Below are 19403 nucleotides of genomic sequence, written 5' to 3' on the forward strand. Positions count from 1 at the left end.
CGTCAGCTGGAACTTGCGTGGAACGTCCTGGTTGCGCGATGTGCCGCCGCTGCAGCTTCTAGTCCGTCGCCGCGCTCCGACTGACGACGGCGGTCGCAGACGGGAGGTACGAAGGAGCGGCGATCGTTAGACTTTTACCCGTTACCGTTACATCGCGATTCGCGACGTGGTGCAATCCGCGTTCGCCTACCCTGCGCGGAGGAAACTCCGGCATTCCTGCCCTTGCTCTGGCACGGATAAGGGAGACATCCGCTCGAGTTGGCCCCATCGTCAACAGGCGGGAGTGCTGCACGCGGGTAATTTCTCGAGCGTCGACTGAACTCCGTCTCCTCTCTCTCTCTCTCTCTCTCTCTCTCTCTCTCTCTCTCTCTCACACTCTCTTCGCTACGCAGTATATATATATATATATATATATATATATATATATATATATATATATGCATATATATATTCGCACTTTGTACTCGCGCGAGAGAACATGCTTCCTCACTAAACTCATCGCGTATTCACGTAGTATTCATTAGCTGAAGTGCAGCTGTCATCAAGAGAAAAAAAGAGAATGAGAGAGAGAGAGAGAGAAGAAAAGAGAGAAAGAGCTTAGATTACATGCTAGCTCGTATTACACGATTTTTGCAATTTCCTCGATGTCATTCGGCGGAAATATACGTTGGAGAGAAATGTCAGCAAGAGTGTCGAGAAGACACTTAATGCAAATTGATCATGCATAGGTCCATCGTGCTCCGGTAGAACGAAGTCCATAATCGGCGTCGTTGTCTTCATTCCAGCTGCACTTCGCGCGATACTTGTGACATATTCGCGAGTCGAAGAACACTCGTCTCGACGAAATCTTTCTTATGACGCCTGCATCCCATGCTGATATTCGAGAGGAAAAATGATTGCAACGGGATTTAGGTGCTTAATTGAACGTCACCGCGTTTGGCGTCAATGCGCGTTACACGCCGCGTGGTTGTTGACTATTATTTCACCTATTTATCTTTAACTTCTCTCTCTCTCTCTCTCTCTCTCTCTCTTCAGCTATCTGTCCGTCTCGCTTTTAACTTATATAAGAGAGCACTGTCTGCAATGTGAGTGCGAACGTCCCCGCCGCGATGCAGAGGCGAGCCTCGAACTTGCGGCGCCCCGACCTCCCGATCGTTAATGTTGCCATGAACGTTAGGATCGTTAACGTCGCGGCTAGAATTAACATTAGCGCGTGTTAGTTAATGTGCCGCATACACGTGCCAAGCGTAGCGTGGGCATATACAACGTGTCATTTCGTTATATACATATGTCATGTACGTTCTACATTATATATACAGAAAAAACGATATTACTGAAGTGTTTAAACATTTAGGTATCGTTCTAAAAATAATTTGGACTTCGAAATAATTCCTTAAGTAGAACAAGTCACAATAGTGTCAAACTGACGTTAAATTGAATCGTTATTGATTGAAAAATAATTTTTAATAATTTTCGAGTCACTTTGACGTCGTTTTGACGTTATAATGACTTGTATTCTATTTTCTGTAGAAAATTCAAGCATGATAAGCAATGCTATTTATTGAAATATTCAATATTCTAGTAACTTCTTACCTAATTATTTTCATAATAAAATTATTTTCAGATTTGTACCTAGTTAAAATAAATTTTTAGATACCAGTCGACACCAATTGAAAGTAACACAACATCAATGTTACAATTTCGCATTCAACAATTTATGTTCAACAGAAAAAATAGCTTGATAATTGTTGGAAAATTCTTTAATATTGTATAATTAGTCTTTAATTTTTCACTGGGTCTAAATGTATGCCAATCATATTAAGGAGATTCTCAAATTTTAAATAATGTAGACGATTCATGTGACTTTTTTTATCTTAATACAAGAACACAAAGGATGGAAATGCCATTACTATTTTCTAAAAAGTAAGTAATAAATAAAATGTTATCATTAAAATCATAATTTATTTTTCAAAAATATTTTTTTAATAATAAAAATAAATATTGATGTGAAAAAGAAAAATTATTTATAAGTAATCGTTCAAATTTAATTTAGATATTGATAATTCTGATGGAAACAACGTTTCACTAATGTGACATATTTAAAAAGAATTAAGTAATTCATGAACATTTCATTAAACTCTATTCTTTTATGTCCATATAACTTAAAAATTTTTATATTTTGTTTACAATTAAATTATTTAAAATCTTCCTTCTCATAAGAATTGAAGCTATTTTAGAAAATTATTTAAAGAAGAACTATACTGTCAAAAAAATCTGAAAAAAATTTAGGAATGTCTACATATTAATTACAAATTTATTCGTAATATTTGATCAAATCTTTATATTATGTGAAAAGTCTGAAGAACTTTCTTAAAGAATTTGGCAACAATTACAAAGATGATGCTATTTCTGCTGTATGCAGCCAATATAACTATTTCGTTAAATAGCTAATATCATGAATTATATTACATTTATATTGTTAGGTGCAAAATTATATAATAACATCGATGTTTAGTACACCTACTTTTTGTTTCAACTGAGTACTTCAACAAAACTGTTTTTTCCGCGTACATTATTTCATCGAACGATTTGCTACCTCCATTCGCCATTCTGAGTGGTCAATATATTTCGTTCTCATCGTAATAATCTTGTTATTACTCCAACAACCTTATTGTACCTGCCTTTCCTCGTCGGCACGGTCATTTCCTCAAACAATTCTGTGTATTTCCTCGTAATTGGTTGTTCGCGGCGATACATGGAACTGATTACGCTCCGAGTAACTGTTCGTTGGAACGCACGATGTACCAATGGAGATCGGAACTCGACCGTCGACCCACAGCCGCGGCACAGTTAAAAATTGATTTATGCCCTCCCTCTAACATTATACGAGACGCGTCGTATCGCTCGGCGTTGCGGCATATTCGTGATCATTTGCCCTAACGACCGCCACCGATTGCTGCGTGTATCGCGATTTAAGCGGCGCGTGCCAATGCCGTTTGCGATCCTATCGCCTGTGTCGCGAGAGGAGTGTCTCAGTGTCTTCCGATTGACGGCGATGTCGGAGAGGCAGGCACAGATAGGAACGTCGGAAACATGATAGATGCCACGCGACGTGCTGGTAGATACAAGTCGCTATCGACAGGTGATACGCGACACGCGATATGATACGATTTTCAGAGTATAACGTGACACCGATTTCGGCGTGATAATACCGCGTAAAGATCTATGTGCGAATTCAGTCGCAGAGAGAGTTCCGTGATTAACCGCTGAAAGAGGTCGGCAATAAGAACACCGTTTACTTAATTAATATGGCCGACGGACGCGGCTCGGTCGTTGCGTAGCTCGTTGACCCCGCGCGCAATTCTTGGGGTGCGTTCCGTTTCACGCATGATGCGCATGATGTACCATTTTAATATTTCATGAATAACAAAGTCCACTTCGACTTGGACCGTCTTTCGGATTGATTTACACTAGAGACTCTGTAATAGAATCTGGCCGCGAGATGATAGACTTTTGATTGGCCTGTCGTTTTTGCCAACTTCAGTAAGTTAGAATGAGTAAGATAGTATATTGACAATGAGAGAAAAATGTACATACATACTGAATTTTAATAAAGACTGTGTTCTAAAATTAACTACCGGTATTGAAAAACTATAGTGCACGTAACGTAAACTACAGATTTTCGGTACTGCCAGTGAAGTTTGATACACAGCCAAATGTTTAAACAGTTTAAACAGTACTAGCCAAATATTTGTTTAAATGGTACTAATTAAATATTTACTAAATGCAAAAGCATATTTATTTGGAACCATTAATTTGATTTAACTATTACGTTTTTTATTCAGTAAATATTTTCTCTAAATTCTTTGAAATAAAATCTCACTTTAAAGAATGAAAATTGAGATAGTCTTGAAAAGAGTGGCTCAATTTTCAATCTTTAAGAGTAAGATTTCACTCTTCAGAGTGACAATAATTCCCACTCTAAAAATTTTGGAGGGTTTATATACCGTAAATGTTAAGTAAATGTTAAGTTATTTAAACATTTATTAAAATTTATTACATTTTCCTCAGTATAAGTTAAAATGAAATATGTAAAAAGAGACAATATACTCTTCTTCCTCATTCTTGTTTAGACAAAATTATTCGCGGCCAGACTTTGTTGTAGAATCTTTAATTTACACGTCGTTCGACGTGGCGCGGTACGATGTGGCGCAACGCGACGTGACGACGGTTTAAAAGCAAAGAAAGCGAGTAAAGCAGAACGACGAGGCGAACAAGGAGAATGGAAGAAAGCGGAGGGTAGTGCGCCGACCCGAGCTACCGCCTACTCGATTTTTCCCATTATACTTGGCGGCGACAGCCCGGTCCTCTTCTACTCGTTCGCGACTGACCTCCCTGCGACCCGTTCTGCAATGCGTCAGCAACGGCTTCTACCGCCGCCGCTGGCGCGCGGTATCTACAGTTCGCTCCCGCACGTTCTACATCCGTTCACCGCTCCTCTCGTGGCTAGCCAACTACAATGCGGGTATATTAGGCGTTATATATGCCTCAACGCTCGCTGAATCGTTTTCTAAAGGCATTTCCGGAAAAAATTCGTTGCATCTATAGTTACTGCAAATCGTAAATACCCGTGATAAAAAACAGGTAGGAAAGTAGAACGTAAAAGGGCAGTCCCTTATGGAAATTTAATATTGGAAAGTAGATGATTAATACTTAGTAAGTATTAAAATTTTTAATATAATTAATGAATATAAAAATGAATTTTTAAATTTTTAATACTTATTGTATATTAAACAATAGCGATAAGTATTAAAAACACATAGTATTGTTTACTGCTTAAATTCTAATATTTAAAATAAATAATATTTCCAATATTAAATTAGTCAATATTAAATTGGATTTTTGTAAAGGATAATTAATAGCTATTAAAATTTTACACGTCGCAAGCTAATTAATAACTATTAATAAATGTTGACATATTCAATATTTAATATCAAGCGATAAAAGGATCGGTAATATGTTACTGGATGTATGTTACTGGAAATTATTAATAAGGAAATTATTAACAAGATTAAGATTATCTGAAAGCGGCTTCGGAATCATGAATCCATTGAATTTGCTATTCATTACTAATCTACGAAAATACCCACCAAAGCTATTAGGATTTGACTATTTAAAGCAGACTAATAGTCGTTTCTACTATGTATATCGATGACGTCAGGACGATATTTCTCTGACTAAATACGCTCTTGTAAATGCATACATAGGACAGTGAAATAGAAACTAAAATCAATTTAAAACCTTGAAAATAGCTGTCTGACGCGTCATTGATTAAAGTTTCAGGATGCATAAAAACAGGGTAATCATATTGAGGGATCAGCCATACGTTGCACTGATTGCATACTAATTTTTTTTGTGTTCTGTAATAGGCAATGAATAAATATTGCGGAATATTTTTCTCGAACTTTAATCTTATTTCACATTATTTTGCGTGACTGTGCATTATTTTTAAAAGCGGAAAGTTTCAGTAGGTTTTCTCATTTTTGAAGTAATTGATGTTATACTATCTCATTGCTTTAATAGCATAACAATAATTTCCACAAAGCGATTATTAGACTTTACCCGAGATTAATAAACTACAATAATAATAAATTTACAATTAAATTAATAGAATTTGTGAAATTCTAATATTTTTTATTTTTAAACTCGTTTAGAGAGATGCAGCACAAAAAGTATTTGCTCAAATATTTAGTTTTTTTGTATTATATATCATTAGTATATTTTTTTAATAAATAGAGTATTTATATTTATGACATTAACCAATCGCAAATGAAATATTATTAGCTATTTCCGAATCCATAATACAATAATATTGATTTTAATAACAACGTGTGCGATATTTGACCGGAAATTCGAAAATAGAGCTTATTATATGATTTATTCTTGAAAAGACAAACAAAGGGAAATACGATTTATAATTAATTTTTTAAAAAGAATTATAGTAATTATTATTACTCTCAATGCTTAAATATGTTATTAAATCTTCGCCTTTTGTTTTGGAGAAAACGTTCATTTTAATGTTCGTCGCAATTGGTGCATAGCGTGGCAAGAAGTATAAAAACAACTTAACGCCATATTAGTAAAGATCGATGGGCCTTGCTAAAGTTGATGACGACTTTTACCGATTTTAACTGACGTAAAGCATTCGCTACATTAGCCTGCTTTGTTATACAACTGCATTACTATATAACTATGTAATAACTGTATTATACGCTTGGTTTACTGTATATTGCTTGAAACACTGTTGTACTAATTCGTTCATATACATTATACTGTGTTCACAAACGTATTAAAAAGCCGTAATATATTCATAAAATGATGAAAAGCGTTGCGTTTAAAAATTTCAAAAGAAATCAGCATGAGAGAGAGAGAGAGAGAGAGAGAGAGAGAGAGCCGCTTTTAGAATATTACACAAAACTCTTCTCGACGTAACATTCGGCAATTTAAAAAAATTAAAGCCGATTTTAGCTCGAAAATTGGCTATTTATGACTCGTAATGGATCAAAAGAACTGCGCTATCTATAGCACATGAATGATGATTGCCGCATAATATCTTACCCTCGCTAGCAATTTAAATCGAGGTACAGTTTTTGTATGGTCGATTACATGAAATCACAGTAATAATAATTCTGACAAAGAAAAGTTTGTTTGAAGAGATTCTACAATAAAATTACGTTGCAGCAGATTACGCGATTTAAAATAATAAAAAATCAAGTTCCTTAGGTATATGTAAAGCATGGAAAGAGTTTAAACAATCAAAAAAGAGCAATAGAGATGTTAAGTATATATATATATATATATATAAAACTGTTTTAATCTCTTATCATAGAGTGTACATGAACGTTTCGACTTTAGAAAGTTTTCATCAACGAAACAAAATTAAAAATAAAAGTAAATGTAACTAAAATTTAATTACCTAATATATGGATATGAATAAGAGCAAATAAAGAGCAAATAAATTAGATACAAATTTCAATAAAAGGCTAAATCAAGAATTATTAACAGTGTCGCAGATAACAAAACATCTGTTAATGATAAAACATGAAATTAATGTTCAAGAAATTTATAACGGATTCTTAGTTTAAAGGCAAAAATTAGTTAAATCTGACATAAATGTATAATGTTCAAATAAAAATATAAATTATATAAAGGAAGAAATTATTAAAATTTATAATCATGGAAATAAACGATTAGTATTCAGACGACAAATATCAGTGTGAAATGTGTAAATTTATGTGTAAATTGTGAGTAATCTCTTATTTGTAATATAACTATAGATGATCACATTCGATCTATTTACCGACACAATGACAGTTAATGTCCGATAAGAAACCGATTATATTTGCGAATTTTATGATAATCTATAAATATATTTTATGATATCTAAAAATTCAAGGTCAGATTAACACGTGTAAGGCCAGATTGTAACTAATTATCCACTATCCTTTCTGATCAATAATTTTATATATTAAGAGATTTATCAATGCGATCACTTGGACACGGAACGGGCGGATTATACATATTCCATTTCCAATTCATTTTTAATCTCAAGATGCATGATTCGAAGAATGAATGGAGAGCGGACACTTGCCACAAATTCTATTTCATGAAAGTAGGTCTCGTCCAAAGACACTTCCCGTAAAACGTCAGCGAACAGGCGCACTATTGAGCGACGAGTTTCGCATCGTGACTCAGTGAATATTACATTTTGCATATCTTGAGTAGTTGTCACCCGGTATTATCGACATGTTTCCTCTAGGTGCATAACATTATCATAACAAGCGGATATTATAACATTATAAAACACCCGCCGCATGAAGCGAATATTGCTTTGAGATGCGTTTGATATGAAAATCGTGAGTAAAACTAATTCAAGTTTTCTTACTACGTAGCGTTTTTACTCATTCCGCTTGAGACTAAATCCGCAACTTTTCTAATCGAACGGACTTTAGATAGTCGACAAATACAGTGGGATTTAACTTTAATTATTTACAAAATGCGGATTATATTTGCTTCATTTTCAAAGGTATTTACCATTTTAGGAAATTTAATTTTAACTACACTATTTTAGGAAATTGTATTCTTATGAGTTTTGGAAATTTTTTAAACTATACATAGAACTTTTTTATTATTCTTTTTTTAAATAAAAATATTATGACAGAGTTTAAATTCATGGTTGTAACTCTCTTTAAATTATACTTTCTAAATTATTATATCGTATTTTAATAACAAAAAATTCATATAAGATTTAATTGTGAATTTAATATAGATTTATATAATATAGAATATACAGTAAATACAAAAAGTATTTTTATAGAGGAGATTTTTAAAAAATCTTATTTGTAAAAAATATATATTAATTAACAATTTATTAATAATAAATATATTTTGTCTAAATATATTATAAATAAAAGAGCTTTGTGAAAATAATAATGTCTATCAAAAATTTTTCGACTATACGAATATTTTTTGTGCGTCCAAATAACATAATTTTTCATTTTCGCTTATTATTATAATCCTTCACACGATGATTTTTCTTTATTATGCACGATGGGTTGTGTTCCAGATTAATTTTCATCACTTTGACAATTATAAAATTATTAAGTGATTTTTATACATATTTTAACATCTTTAAAAAGTATTTATAAAATTATTTACCTATTTAAAAAATTGTATATAAATATTAAATAAATTACTTGATGCTCTTAATTTTTCAAAGAAAAGAAATGTGCAGGACACGAATGACTAAGGGTACGGTCAACGCGATGCTGCAAACGCTTTGAAGGGTTTTTTAACTGATCAGTGTGTAAAATTCTTTCTTCTAATTGATCCATCAAATGCTTCCAAGCATTTGTAGCGATATTTTGACCATAGCTTTAATCGTATGTACTAAGAAAACTAAGATAGCTAAAATAAGATATGTACTAAAATAATCTATCTTATTATTAAAATATATTTTAATCATTATATATCTTTCTAGATAATATAATTTTGAGAAAAAACAGTCTACTTTATTCTTTGTTAACAAATTGTTAATTAATGTTTACTTTCTAAAAATAAGATTGTTTTAAAAAGAAAAGATATTTTTCCTGTAACAATACTTTTTGCACTCACTGTACTTGGATAATGTAGACTTTCGTAGAAAATAGATAAAATTGAAATTCATCGATAATCGCGAGTTAGCATATTCTTTAATATTAGGAAAATCGAACGACATTTAATATTAAATTGACAGACATGACTTTAACGTTAATGAATATTTAAGTGTATACATATACATATATATACACACACATATATATATATATATATATATATATATATAAAACATTGTCTATGGAAGTTTCCAAGCATCTTTAGACATGCTGTTCTGATAAACTGAACATATAAGATCCGTATAAGATCTATATAGATGTATAAGATCGAATGTAACGATGAATACGCAATTTCTTTTGTACCGAAACTAGAACTACAAGGGAAAAGTCGAGATGTTGAATAGAAATTCATAGAAGGAGGTTTAATGTAGCGTACGACCACCAAGAATGAAATTCATCGAGTGAGGATTTTGAGAATGAATTAGTCAGTGGAGTGATATATATATATATATCTTCGCACTCGTTCAGGGTTAAGGCGATGGAAATCAAGGTTGAGATCTCGAAGCTTCGGTTCTAAATATAGAAAAAAACCTTTTTCAACGGTCAAATTACGCTCACACGTATATACAATGGACTTGAGTACACATATTTGGAGTGACTGAACATTTCAGATTCTTATCTCCTCCCGACGTACCTAATATACACCTAGTAATAGTCGTTTAACACGACTGTGTTTTTTTGCGAATACCATGTGCAATCATGCCATCTTCGCAATTTGTCAAATTATCGTTTTAATTTGATGTGATGAATGATGACATCCATCGTCGTAGATTATTTTCGGCACGAATATGATTTCCCTCTCCACTTTCCGCATCTTCGATTGTCCCAAGACGTGATCGAAGATGTCAAGGAGAATTGTTTGAGGGGATGTCCTCGGTCACACGGAGTTATATGCTCCGATTAATCGAATATTAAGACATGTACTTATGATTATTTTTTATGTAGATAATTAATTAAATTTTACTTATAATTGTGATTCACTATGTATGTAAACAGTTCATACTTGGCGTCAAAAATTGAATAGACCTTGTATCGAGGTAGCTATAAATCGCTAAATAATTCACGTAAAAAAAGCAACAGATTATTTAATGTGTGCATATTTATATACTTAAAGCCATGACATTATGCAACGAACAACTATCGAAACGATATAACATCTACGTGTCCTTGCACTAAGGCTAAGTGTTCACTTAAGAGCTTTATTGTGACTTCGCTTTCGAAGAGCGAGTGTGGTTCTAGATATATTATAGGATATTGAGACATTATCGAGAACCACGTACGCTCTCAAGAGTAGAAAAAAAAGTGTAAAGTGGATAAATATCGCGTTCGTCGCACACTGATATGAGTGACTTGATATGAGTCAATTTATTACTGAAAGACATTAATTAATTAATTAATTAAATAACTAAAAATAAAATACATAACATTAATTAAATAACTAAAAATAAAATACATAACGGCTCTAAATCTGATAAAAATGAAATAAAAATCGTCAGTGAGAGTCAGCGCAGATATTTGTGTGCAAGTTCAATTTTATTACAACTAGAAAATCACTTTTGCGTGCGAAATTGTAACAATGATTCTGTAGTTGTAATAAAACTTAACTCGCGCACTAATATCCGCGCTGATCTTATTTGCGGTTTCTATAATTAATTACTTTATAGAAACCGTACTAATTAAACTATATTTATGGAGTGCTAAAAGTACTGAATAAGAGTGCTTTTAAAACTTGAAATAAATAATTACTATTCTTTCAGTAATAAATTGATCATCAAATTAGACAGTATTAAATTCTGTAAAGGAGTGCGCGACGACACAAATGTATTTAGTTAAATTTTTCGATATTTCAACAAAACCATCCTTTTCGTGTAAGGATTGATGTATCGTTTCCGTGTGTTTAGTTTTAGCGCTTATCTTATCAACGGCAAGGTCGAGGACGTCGTGTTCTAGTCCGGTTATCGAATGTGGTGCACGCATTTGGCGGCTACGGAAACGACAACGGTAGCATCATCTGTGACGGAGACAGCGGTCGGGAACTCAAGCGATCTGGCAGGTGAGAGGGCATATTATATGAGCAGGGGAGACTGCCGGTGATGGACAATGAGCAACCGCACCAGGAATTGGTCAAGTGCGTGGTCGTGGGTGACACGGCAGTCGGAAAGACCAGACTGATCTGCGCCAGAGCCTGCAATAAGCACGTGTCACTGTCACAACTCCTGACTACTCACGTGCCCACGGTCTGGGCTATCGACCAATATCGGATCTACAAGGATGTGAGTTTGCCTATATCTGATTCCTTCCTATGTTCCTTTTCACTTGAAAACACATTTGATGCAATTATTGATTGAAATTAAATCGGAATATGTGCATGGAAAAAATAGCTTAGCTGAGGTATCTAAAAATTTAGCTATACCTATATAGATACAGATTTAAAAATAATTTTGTTGGACCAAAATAATTATGTAGAATGATGAGCAATGCAGTAGAAAGTTTTGACATTTTGACAACTAGTTTGAGTGTCCTATTATTTTTAAATGTACAGTTTTAAGAAATTTTAAGAAATCTCAATAAATGCAATAATTCCTCAATAATTCCGTATAATAATCAGTAATTGGCAGTATAAATTATACTGTACAAATTTAAAATTTAACGTTAAGTGAGATCATAATTATGAAGTGATTTAACAACAAAAGAAAATTCAGAAGTGAATTTAATTCTTTCCGTTCAGATTTTCGTTAAGACAAAAGCATGCTCATTATTATCAAATTAAATGCTATTATTATTAATTTTTCTAGAAAAATATGTAGTATTAAATAACATAGTGCGATACGTGTCAGGTATTGGAGCGATCTTGGGAGGTAGTAGACAATGTAAACGTGTCGCTACGTCTCTGGGACACATTTGGCGATCACGAGAAGGATCGACGTTTCGCATACGGCAGGTAAGACTATCGCCGAATAAAATTTTTACACGATCGATATTAATTGAAAGGATTTTACTAGGTCTGACGTCGTGTTACTATGTTTCTCCATAACCAACCCCGTTTCCTTGCGAAATTGCAAGGTGATGTGGTATCCCGAGATAAGGAGGTTCTGCCCGCAGACACCGGTCCTATTGGTCGGATGCAAAAACGATCTGCGATATATGTATCGGGACGAAACTTATCTCAGTTACTTTCGCGACCGCAGTCCCTTTGTAAGGTAAATTATTTTCTTTAAGAAATTAATTTATAGAATAAAAATTATTAGGTGCGCAACTAAGTTCTCGCTGTTATTTTGATGCATTTTCATCAAAATAACAGCGAGAACTTAGTTGCGCACCTAATAGAAAAATTAAAAGAATATAACAAAAAACATTTCATCAATCAAATTTCGAAAACTCAGAAAGTATTAATTTTTTTAAAAATTTTGGAATTCAAATTTTTTTCAAGTTTTTAAAATTTTGAAATTTTATAATTTTTATTTCTTTGAACACTTGTAATACAAAACATAAATTGATCCTTTAATAAAAGAGAACGCCATTTATTTTTTATCTTAGATTAATTTCTTCACATATTTGTTAATTTATTTTCACAAAATAAATTTTAACAAAGATGATTGTTCTAAAACATATAAAAAATATTATTCCAAAAATTAGTTAAAATTAATTTAATTATTTTAATCGATTACATTTTTTTTTTGCGACGAAGAAAATTCGCACTATTAGATTTTTTTTTAGCTTAGTGTGAAATTTATTCACTCGCATCGGTGCTTCTTCAACGATAGTCAGTTTACCGAAGTGTGTCGAAGTATTGATTTTTCAGCGAGTCTCCGTAAGCTTCCTCGAAATCTTTTACTGGCAAAAAATATTCATTACGATCAGCTTATGCGGCATCGCGCGGCATATGAATTTTATAACAGCGCTGTGATCGATTGAAAAGCTTAAAATTCCCGATAGTTGAGTAATCGGGTCGAGTCAAAATTAACCGAACCTTGACACACCGATTACTCCCTCGGGAGGAAGCCTGAAAGTTCTTCTCGTGACTTTTAGCTTCCTTCTTTTTACAGCGGTCAGAATGACTTTATCATGTCATTTCAGTGTTTCACCTTTTTTATTACTAATACATATTGCGAAATACATTTCGACGACGCGCAATTGCACTTAAAACATAATCAACCTATAGAAAAGATTTTCAAATCTAATGCTATTATTTTTCGATCTATTATAAAATAAGATCGATATAGGGGGATAATCATATTTATTGTTAACAGAGGAATACTTTACTTAAATGGAAAACTCTTAAATCTAGAATAAAGTGAGATACTTGGATATCGATTTTATATCAAATATTATGGCATCAGCATCGTGCGTTATAACATCGTAAAGATTTATTCTAAATGTAAAAATAAAAAACTTAAATTTATATATGCTTTGTTTCAAGACAATAAAGTCAATCTCATATTTAATTCAAGGAAGGAGAATCAGAGTTATTGATTTAATCTTATATTATTTTATTTTTGTACTGCACAAAGTTGCAAAAAAAAAATAAGATTATAATACGTCAAGAATATTTTTTATCTTGTTATTAAAAATCCTTTTTGAGAGGGTGGTCGCGATTGTTTACAGGGCTACGAGGAAGAGCGATCTGGTTATGCCGGATCAGGCACGGGCGGTGGCGCGAGAACTCGGTGTGTGCTATTATGAGACAAGCGTTTTCACTTATTACGGTGTGAACGAGGTGTTCGAAAATTCGATACGTGCCGCCCTAATCGCACGTCGTCAGCAACGTTTCTGGATGACGAACTTGAAAAGGGTGCAAAGACCTTTGTTACAGGTAACAAATGATGCATACAAACGATTTTACGATAGACTTGTTTTTCAAATAGAAATAAAGTAGAGCTTTCGTTCTCATAACCTTTGATATTGTTTCTGAATAAATATAAAATTAAGATGTGTTTAAAAAAAAAAGATGGACGCTACAATGTTGGAATGATGCTTGAGTATACTGCCTTCCAGTAAATACCTAAATAACTAAAATAACATAAATCAATGTTATAATTTCATATTTAACAATATAACTGTTATGCACGATATATATTATATTTATACATTTGTATTGCTGAGGAAATTATAATATTGATGCTATTCTATTGTATTTACTGGATTCCTTTTCGCAGGTGTTGAGCTGTTAATAAAGTATGATGATTTTACTCGATAGGCACCATTCTGTCCACCAAAACCTGTACCGCCGAAGGTATGCCTGGCTGCAAGTACCTATGAGGAGAACATGAAGAGCCTGTGGACGAGGCCGGTTCACACGGACGTTACCCTGATAGCGAGTAACTGCACGTTCTTGGTTCATCGGTGCTTACTCGCCGCTGCTTCGCCAGCGTTTCACCGGCTCTTCTCGATGGAACTCGCTCAGGAACTAACGCCGCGCAGCTCCAGCGAGTCCAGCATGGTATATGCCAGCTCTATCAGGTTCGGAGGTAGTAACAGGATAACACAATAACACATGTTTCCCTTATTGTCTCGTCAAGGTGAGCACTTTCGGCGAGGCCACCGTCGGTGACTTCAACGACGATACCGAGTGCCTAATTCGTATCGATCAAAGCAAACCCGCAAAGTGAGTTAATCCTTCCTCGTATGTTTACTCCTGCGTCGATTAACCCTTTATTTGGCAAGCCGCAATTAACACGTGATGGAACATGTCTAATCTTGCGGCAGGTGTTGCTAACTAACATACGTTAACATAAGTTGAGTGTCGCTTAGGCTTGATACTAATAGAAGGGCATGCAGTTGAAACGCTTCGATCATGCATTATCCTACACGCTGACATAGCTTGAGGATGACTATTGCCAAATAAAGAGTTAAATGCAGTCCCCCCTTAGTCTTTGCACGGTCTTTAAATATCGGCACATTCGACTTTTTACGTAGCGACGGAACAGAGTTTGCAATATGTTTTAAAAAAAGAATTTATATGTTTTATTGTGTCCCGATAAACCCTGCACAAATGAGTTCCGAACCTTGCAGAGTCTGGGAGCAACTTAAGCGACGATCGAGTTTTCAAGTACTGCCGACGATGGATAATCAGAGAAAAAGCAACAGCGCGACGAGGGAGCTGAATCATCCTGCCTTCCAAAATATTCGTATATGTCTGGTGAGGGTTTTAACATTGTCTATGGGCGTATATAAAGAGAGAGGGGAGTACTTGTCCCTCTCCTCTTAAATTTCGGCAAAGAGAACCGATTAAATTAATGAAAATAATTTTTACAATGAAAAGTTAAACTGTCATTGCCTAATTCATGGTTCACGTATTATTCATAAGAACGTTCGCTGAAGATCCTCGAAACCCTGACTTTAACCATTCGTTGTTACTGTGGGATCAAATGGATCCATAGTTCGAATTTTCTATATTATATAGTCTATATTATATAATGAGGCTTCATGAAATATTTATCGAAAGTTTGAAGATTTTTCTATCGGAGACTATTCAAGTATGCTTCTTACAAAAATTTAATACTGATTTTTAATACTGGTACAATTTTTAATACTGGTCAATTTATTACTGAAAAAAAATAGTAATTAATTATTTGAAGTATTAAAAAAAGTACTAAACAACAATGATTTTAATACATAGAATAAATAATTAATTACTGTCTTTTAGTATTGATTAATATTAGATTTCTGTAAGGAGCGTCAATTTAGTATAATGTATGATAATGTATGATTTGAAGAGGATCATTTTCAATGACTTTCCTGAGGTGAAACAACGAAGAGTTAATACAAGTATATTTTAATAAGTTTAGTGTAAAGAAAAATTTTTTTGTTCCCCTTCCAACTGAAATTCTTGGTATATATATATATCCATAACATTGTCGCACAAGGACTCGCCATCGTTTCGAGTGATTACTTATCGTCAAACGCTTTACAGACTGAAAATGCGAACGGTGTGCAGCAGCCCATGACTGTGATCACGCTGTCGAAGCTGATCACGCCGCAGGCGATGCAGCAATGCTTGCAATTCATTTACACGGGCAGCCTGGACAAACGGTATCACGATCTACAAGTACGTTGGGTCGGTAGAAATTATAAGAGAAAAGGTATATTCGAGAATGTAAGAAGACACCTTCTTTGTTTATCCGCCGCGAAAATAACGCGCGTGAATAAGCGAACGGAAATAGGCGCGGTATAATCTCCGGGCAAAGAGAAAACGAACGAGGAACGAGTTATCTCGGAGGATTGTACGACAAAGTACAACTCGAATAAATATGCTCTTCGGTTTGACTTCTTTTGCGCAAGCTCTGTCGTCTTTATATCAGGTATAATTTTGTAGCAACGTTTACATTTACGTAAATTATACAATTTGAGAAAACACGATTGAGAAACCGCGAATGCTACTGACGTATCACGTCTGATAAGAGATACGGTGTGTACTTGTATGATCTCTTAAGAGCGTGAGCTAAACTCGCAATTGTTTGCAGAATATACAGAGTAACTAACGCGGCTCTATTCTTTCAGACAGCTCCTATCGGGCTTCTACTGGTTAGTACCAAAAGCGAAATGCGTTTGGAAATTTGGCAGTCGCATTAATACATACGTACACGTTTACATGCGCACGCACGCACGCACATAGTAGCCTCATCTAGCTGATCTGTTTCGACTTTTGAAGAGTTAACTGCGTGATCATATCATCATACGAGCATGTGCCTTTCTATTACGACTAATTGCGAGGCAAAACTCGACGCATTTCCAAAAACTAATCTTTCAATTGAGTAATTGAAACAAAAATTAATCAAATATTAAGAATAAGACAGATAAAAATAAGCTAAGAGGCTGTTAAAGTTCGCTAAAATTGTTTACGTATCTTGAAGACACGTTTAACTATCTTATATCATAATTATTTAATACCGTAATAATTTGGCAATACCGATCTTTAACGTTTAGCTGATAGGCCATGCTCACATTAAGCTTATAGCGAATCATCGCTTCCGTAGTATCGTGCGATCATCACGGGCGGAGGGGATCCTCGAGGAATCGACGCACGGTCGACTTCGGCCGAGGGGGTACCGTGCATGGATACGCTTCCAGTTGTTCTCACCGACATTCTAGAATCATTGCCTAGTAGGATAGGTCCTCTAGCGATCCGGAAGCGATCAGATCTCGTGTCTTTCTTTTTTTTCTAATCGATCATTTTACGTCATTGGAAATCGCGATGGTGCATCGACATGATGTTTCGGTTGCTCTTGCCCACAGGAAATCAGGCAAGCGGCCGAATTCCTCGAGTTGCCGCAATTACTCATGGTGCTCGGTAGCATACAGACGCGGGAGCAGTTCGTCAATAGCGATCTCAATAACCGGTACAAGCAAGTGGTTAGACAACGGCTGGAAGATATCTGCCTGGAGCAAGGTGGGTATGCTGTTTGAGATTGAAAAGATGAAGTAATGCGAGTTTTTGAAATTAATCTAAGAAACGTGATACATTTAGGTCTCTTCGCTGATGTGATGTTTGAGCTAGATGATGGCAGCGTACCGGCTCACAAAGCGATTCTCACTGCCCGATGCGACGTAATGAAAGCCATGTTTTCTGGCGATTTTCGCGAAAGCAGCGCAAAAGTCGTAAGTAAAATGTAACAATTGCAACTATCATAATTTCTGATCGTAATTTCATGCGTAATTGATTCAATATGAATTATAAAATTACTCTACAATGAAAAAATTGTCATAATATCTTATAATAATTTTAAGAACTTTTCATACATTAAATTTATTAGAAGATTTCTAAAAAAGCTCCTCCAGATTTTATAAATTATTTTGAAAATTATAGGATGAGAAATCTTAGTATATATATTTCGGAATTTATATATGTATATAAAGAAAAGGTGCTCTATAAAAAGATTTGCAGGTTCAATGCTATTATTTTTTGATTTATCATAAAATAAGATAAGGACAATTATATTTATTGTTATTTTACTCTTAAATGTAAAATTCTTAAATCTAGACTAAGATAATCTTAAACATTGTTTCGTATGAAACATTGGCATCAACATTGCACATAATATCGGAAAAAGATTTATTCTAAACATATTAAAATATATAAACGTATAAATTTATATTTGTCATTTTTGTCTCAAGACATAAATCAATCTTATTTAATTCGAGGGAGGAAAATTGAAATTATCGATCTAATCTTAATATTATTTTATTTTTATATTATATAAAGTTGCGATAAGATCAAGTAAAAAATATTTTTTAGATCAGAAAATCTTTCTGAGAAGGTGTAGAATTTTTCAGACTTTTTGTGTTTCAATTTGTATAAAAAATTGGAAAAACCTTTAAAAAGCCATAAAATACATATTATACATATACAAGCTCTTAAAAGAAATATGACGAATTCTAAAAAAAAATTTTACCAAAGTAATTTTAAAGAACTCGAATAAATTAGATATAATGTTTAGCCACACACATAATAAATACGAATCATATCGCAACGACAGATAGTCTTTCCTGGGGTTCGGGAGTATACATTCCACAAGTTACTCTGCTATCTTTACACGGACGAAGTGCCAGCGATCTCTTCGGTCAGATGCCTGAACCTATTGGAACTAGCCAACAGACTCTGCCTTCAACGATTGGTTAACTTAGTCGAGAGCAGAGTGATTGAAGATCTTGAGCGGCTTTCGCAAAATGAGGGGAACGACGCTGTGGAAAACTGCCTGAGGCTGTTGGAGCCGTGCAAGGTCAGTTTCCTTCACGTGTTTTACATCAATTAAGACGCGATAATAGCGGTACCCGGTTAACGCTCAGTTATGATTTTCAGCTGCATAATGCTGATCAGCTGGCCGATTGGTGCATGAATCATCTCTGTGTTAACTATAATAAGCTGTGCAAAATGTCACCTCGTAGCGTGCGACTGCTTCATCCGGAGAACCAGGAGTATTTGAACGAGCACCGATGGCCGCCTGTTTGGTACGCATTACGATGATCTTTCTACTATTTGATTTCAATAGAAGAAAACTTTTTCCCTCATAATTTTTTCTTTACGATATATGTCATGCTACTAATATTTATTTTTATGTAAGTAAATTTCTGTATAAGTAAATAATGTAATTTTCATATAATAAATTCCGTCTATCATTCCGAATAAATTAAATATCGATATGTAATAAATTCAATCAAGATTGCTACCATTTATTTCTTTAATATATA

General features: G+C 34.1%; 1 protein-coding gene across 7 annotated transcripts in view; it reads left to right on the top strand.

Moving 5' to 3' along the window:
- The window catches only part of RhoBTB (Rho-related BTB domain containing), a 33844-nt gene that overhangs the window by 5318 nt on the left and 9123 nt on the right, over positions 1-19403 (top strand). For 3 of the 7 annotated variants that reach the window (XM_011055882.2, XM_011055879.2, XM_011055880.2), the window contains exons 2-14: positions 11117-11488; positions 12053-12156; positions 12218-12415; positions 13821-14028; positions 14413-14655; positions 14735-14820; positions 15228-15354; positions 16129-16263; positions 16716-16739; positions 17451-17604; positions 17683-17813; positions 18692-18934; positions 19015-19163. In XM_011055882.2, coding sequence (XP_011054184.1) covers positions 11309-11488; positions 12053-12156; positions 12218-12415; positions 13821-14028; positions 14413-14655; positions 14735-14820; positions 15228-15354; positions 16129-16263; positions 16716-16739; positions 17451-17604; positions 17683-17813; positions 18692-18934; positions 19015-19163 — 1982 coding nt within the window. In that variant the 5' untranslated portion in view covers positions 11117-11308. Of the gene's footprint in view, positions 1-18; positions 297-4180; positions 4645-11116; positions 11489-12052; positions 12157-12217; positions 12416-13820; positions 14029-14412; positions 14676-14734; positions 14821-15227; positions 15355-16128; positions 16264-16715; positions 16740-17450; positions 17605-17682; positions 17814-18691; positions 18935-19014; positions 19164-19403 lie in introns of those variants that run through there. The other 4 variants (XM_011055878.2, XM_011055881.2, XM_087413617.1 and 1 more) reach the window with 4 other exon arrangements.

The sequence above is a fragment of the Acromyrmex echinatior genome, chromosome 1 (genome assembly GCF_024713525.1).
Source record: "Acromyrmex echinatior isolate Ae372 chromosome 1, ASM2471352v2, whole genome shotgun sequence".
Lineage (NCBI taxonomy): Eukaryota > Metazoa > Arthropoda > Insecta > Hymenoptera > Formicidae > Acromyrmex > Acromyrmex echinatior.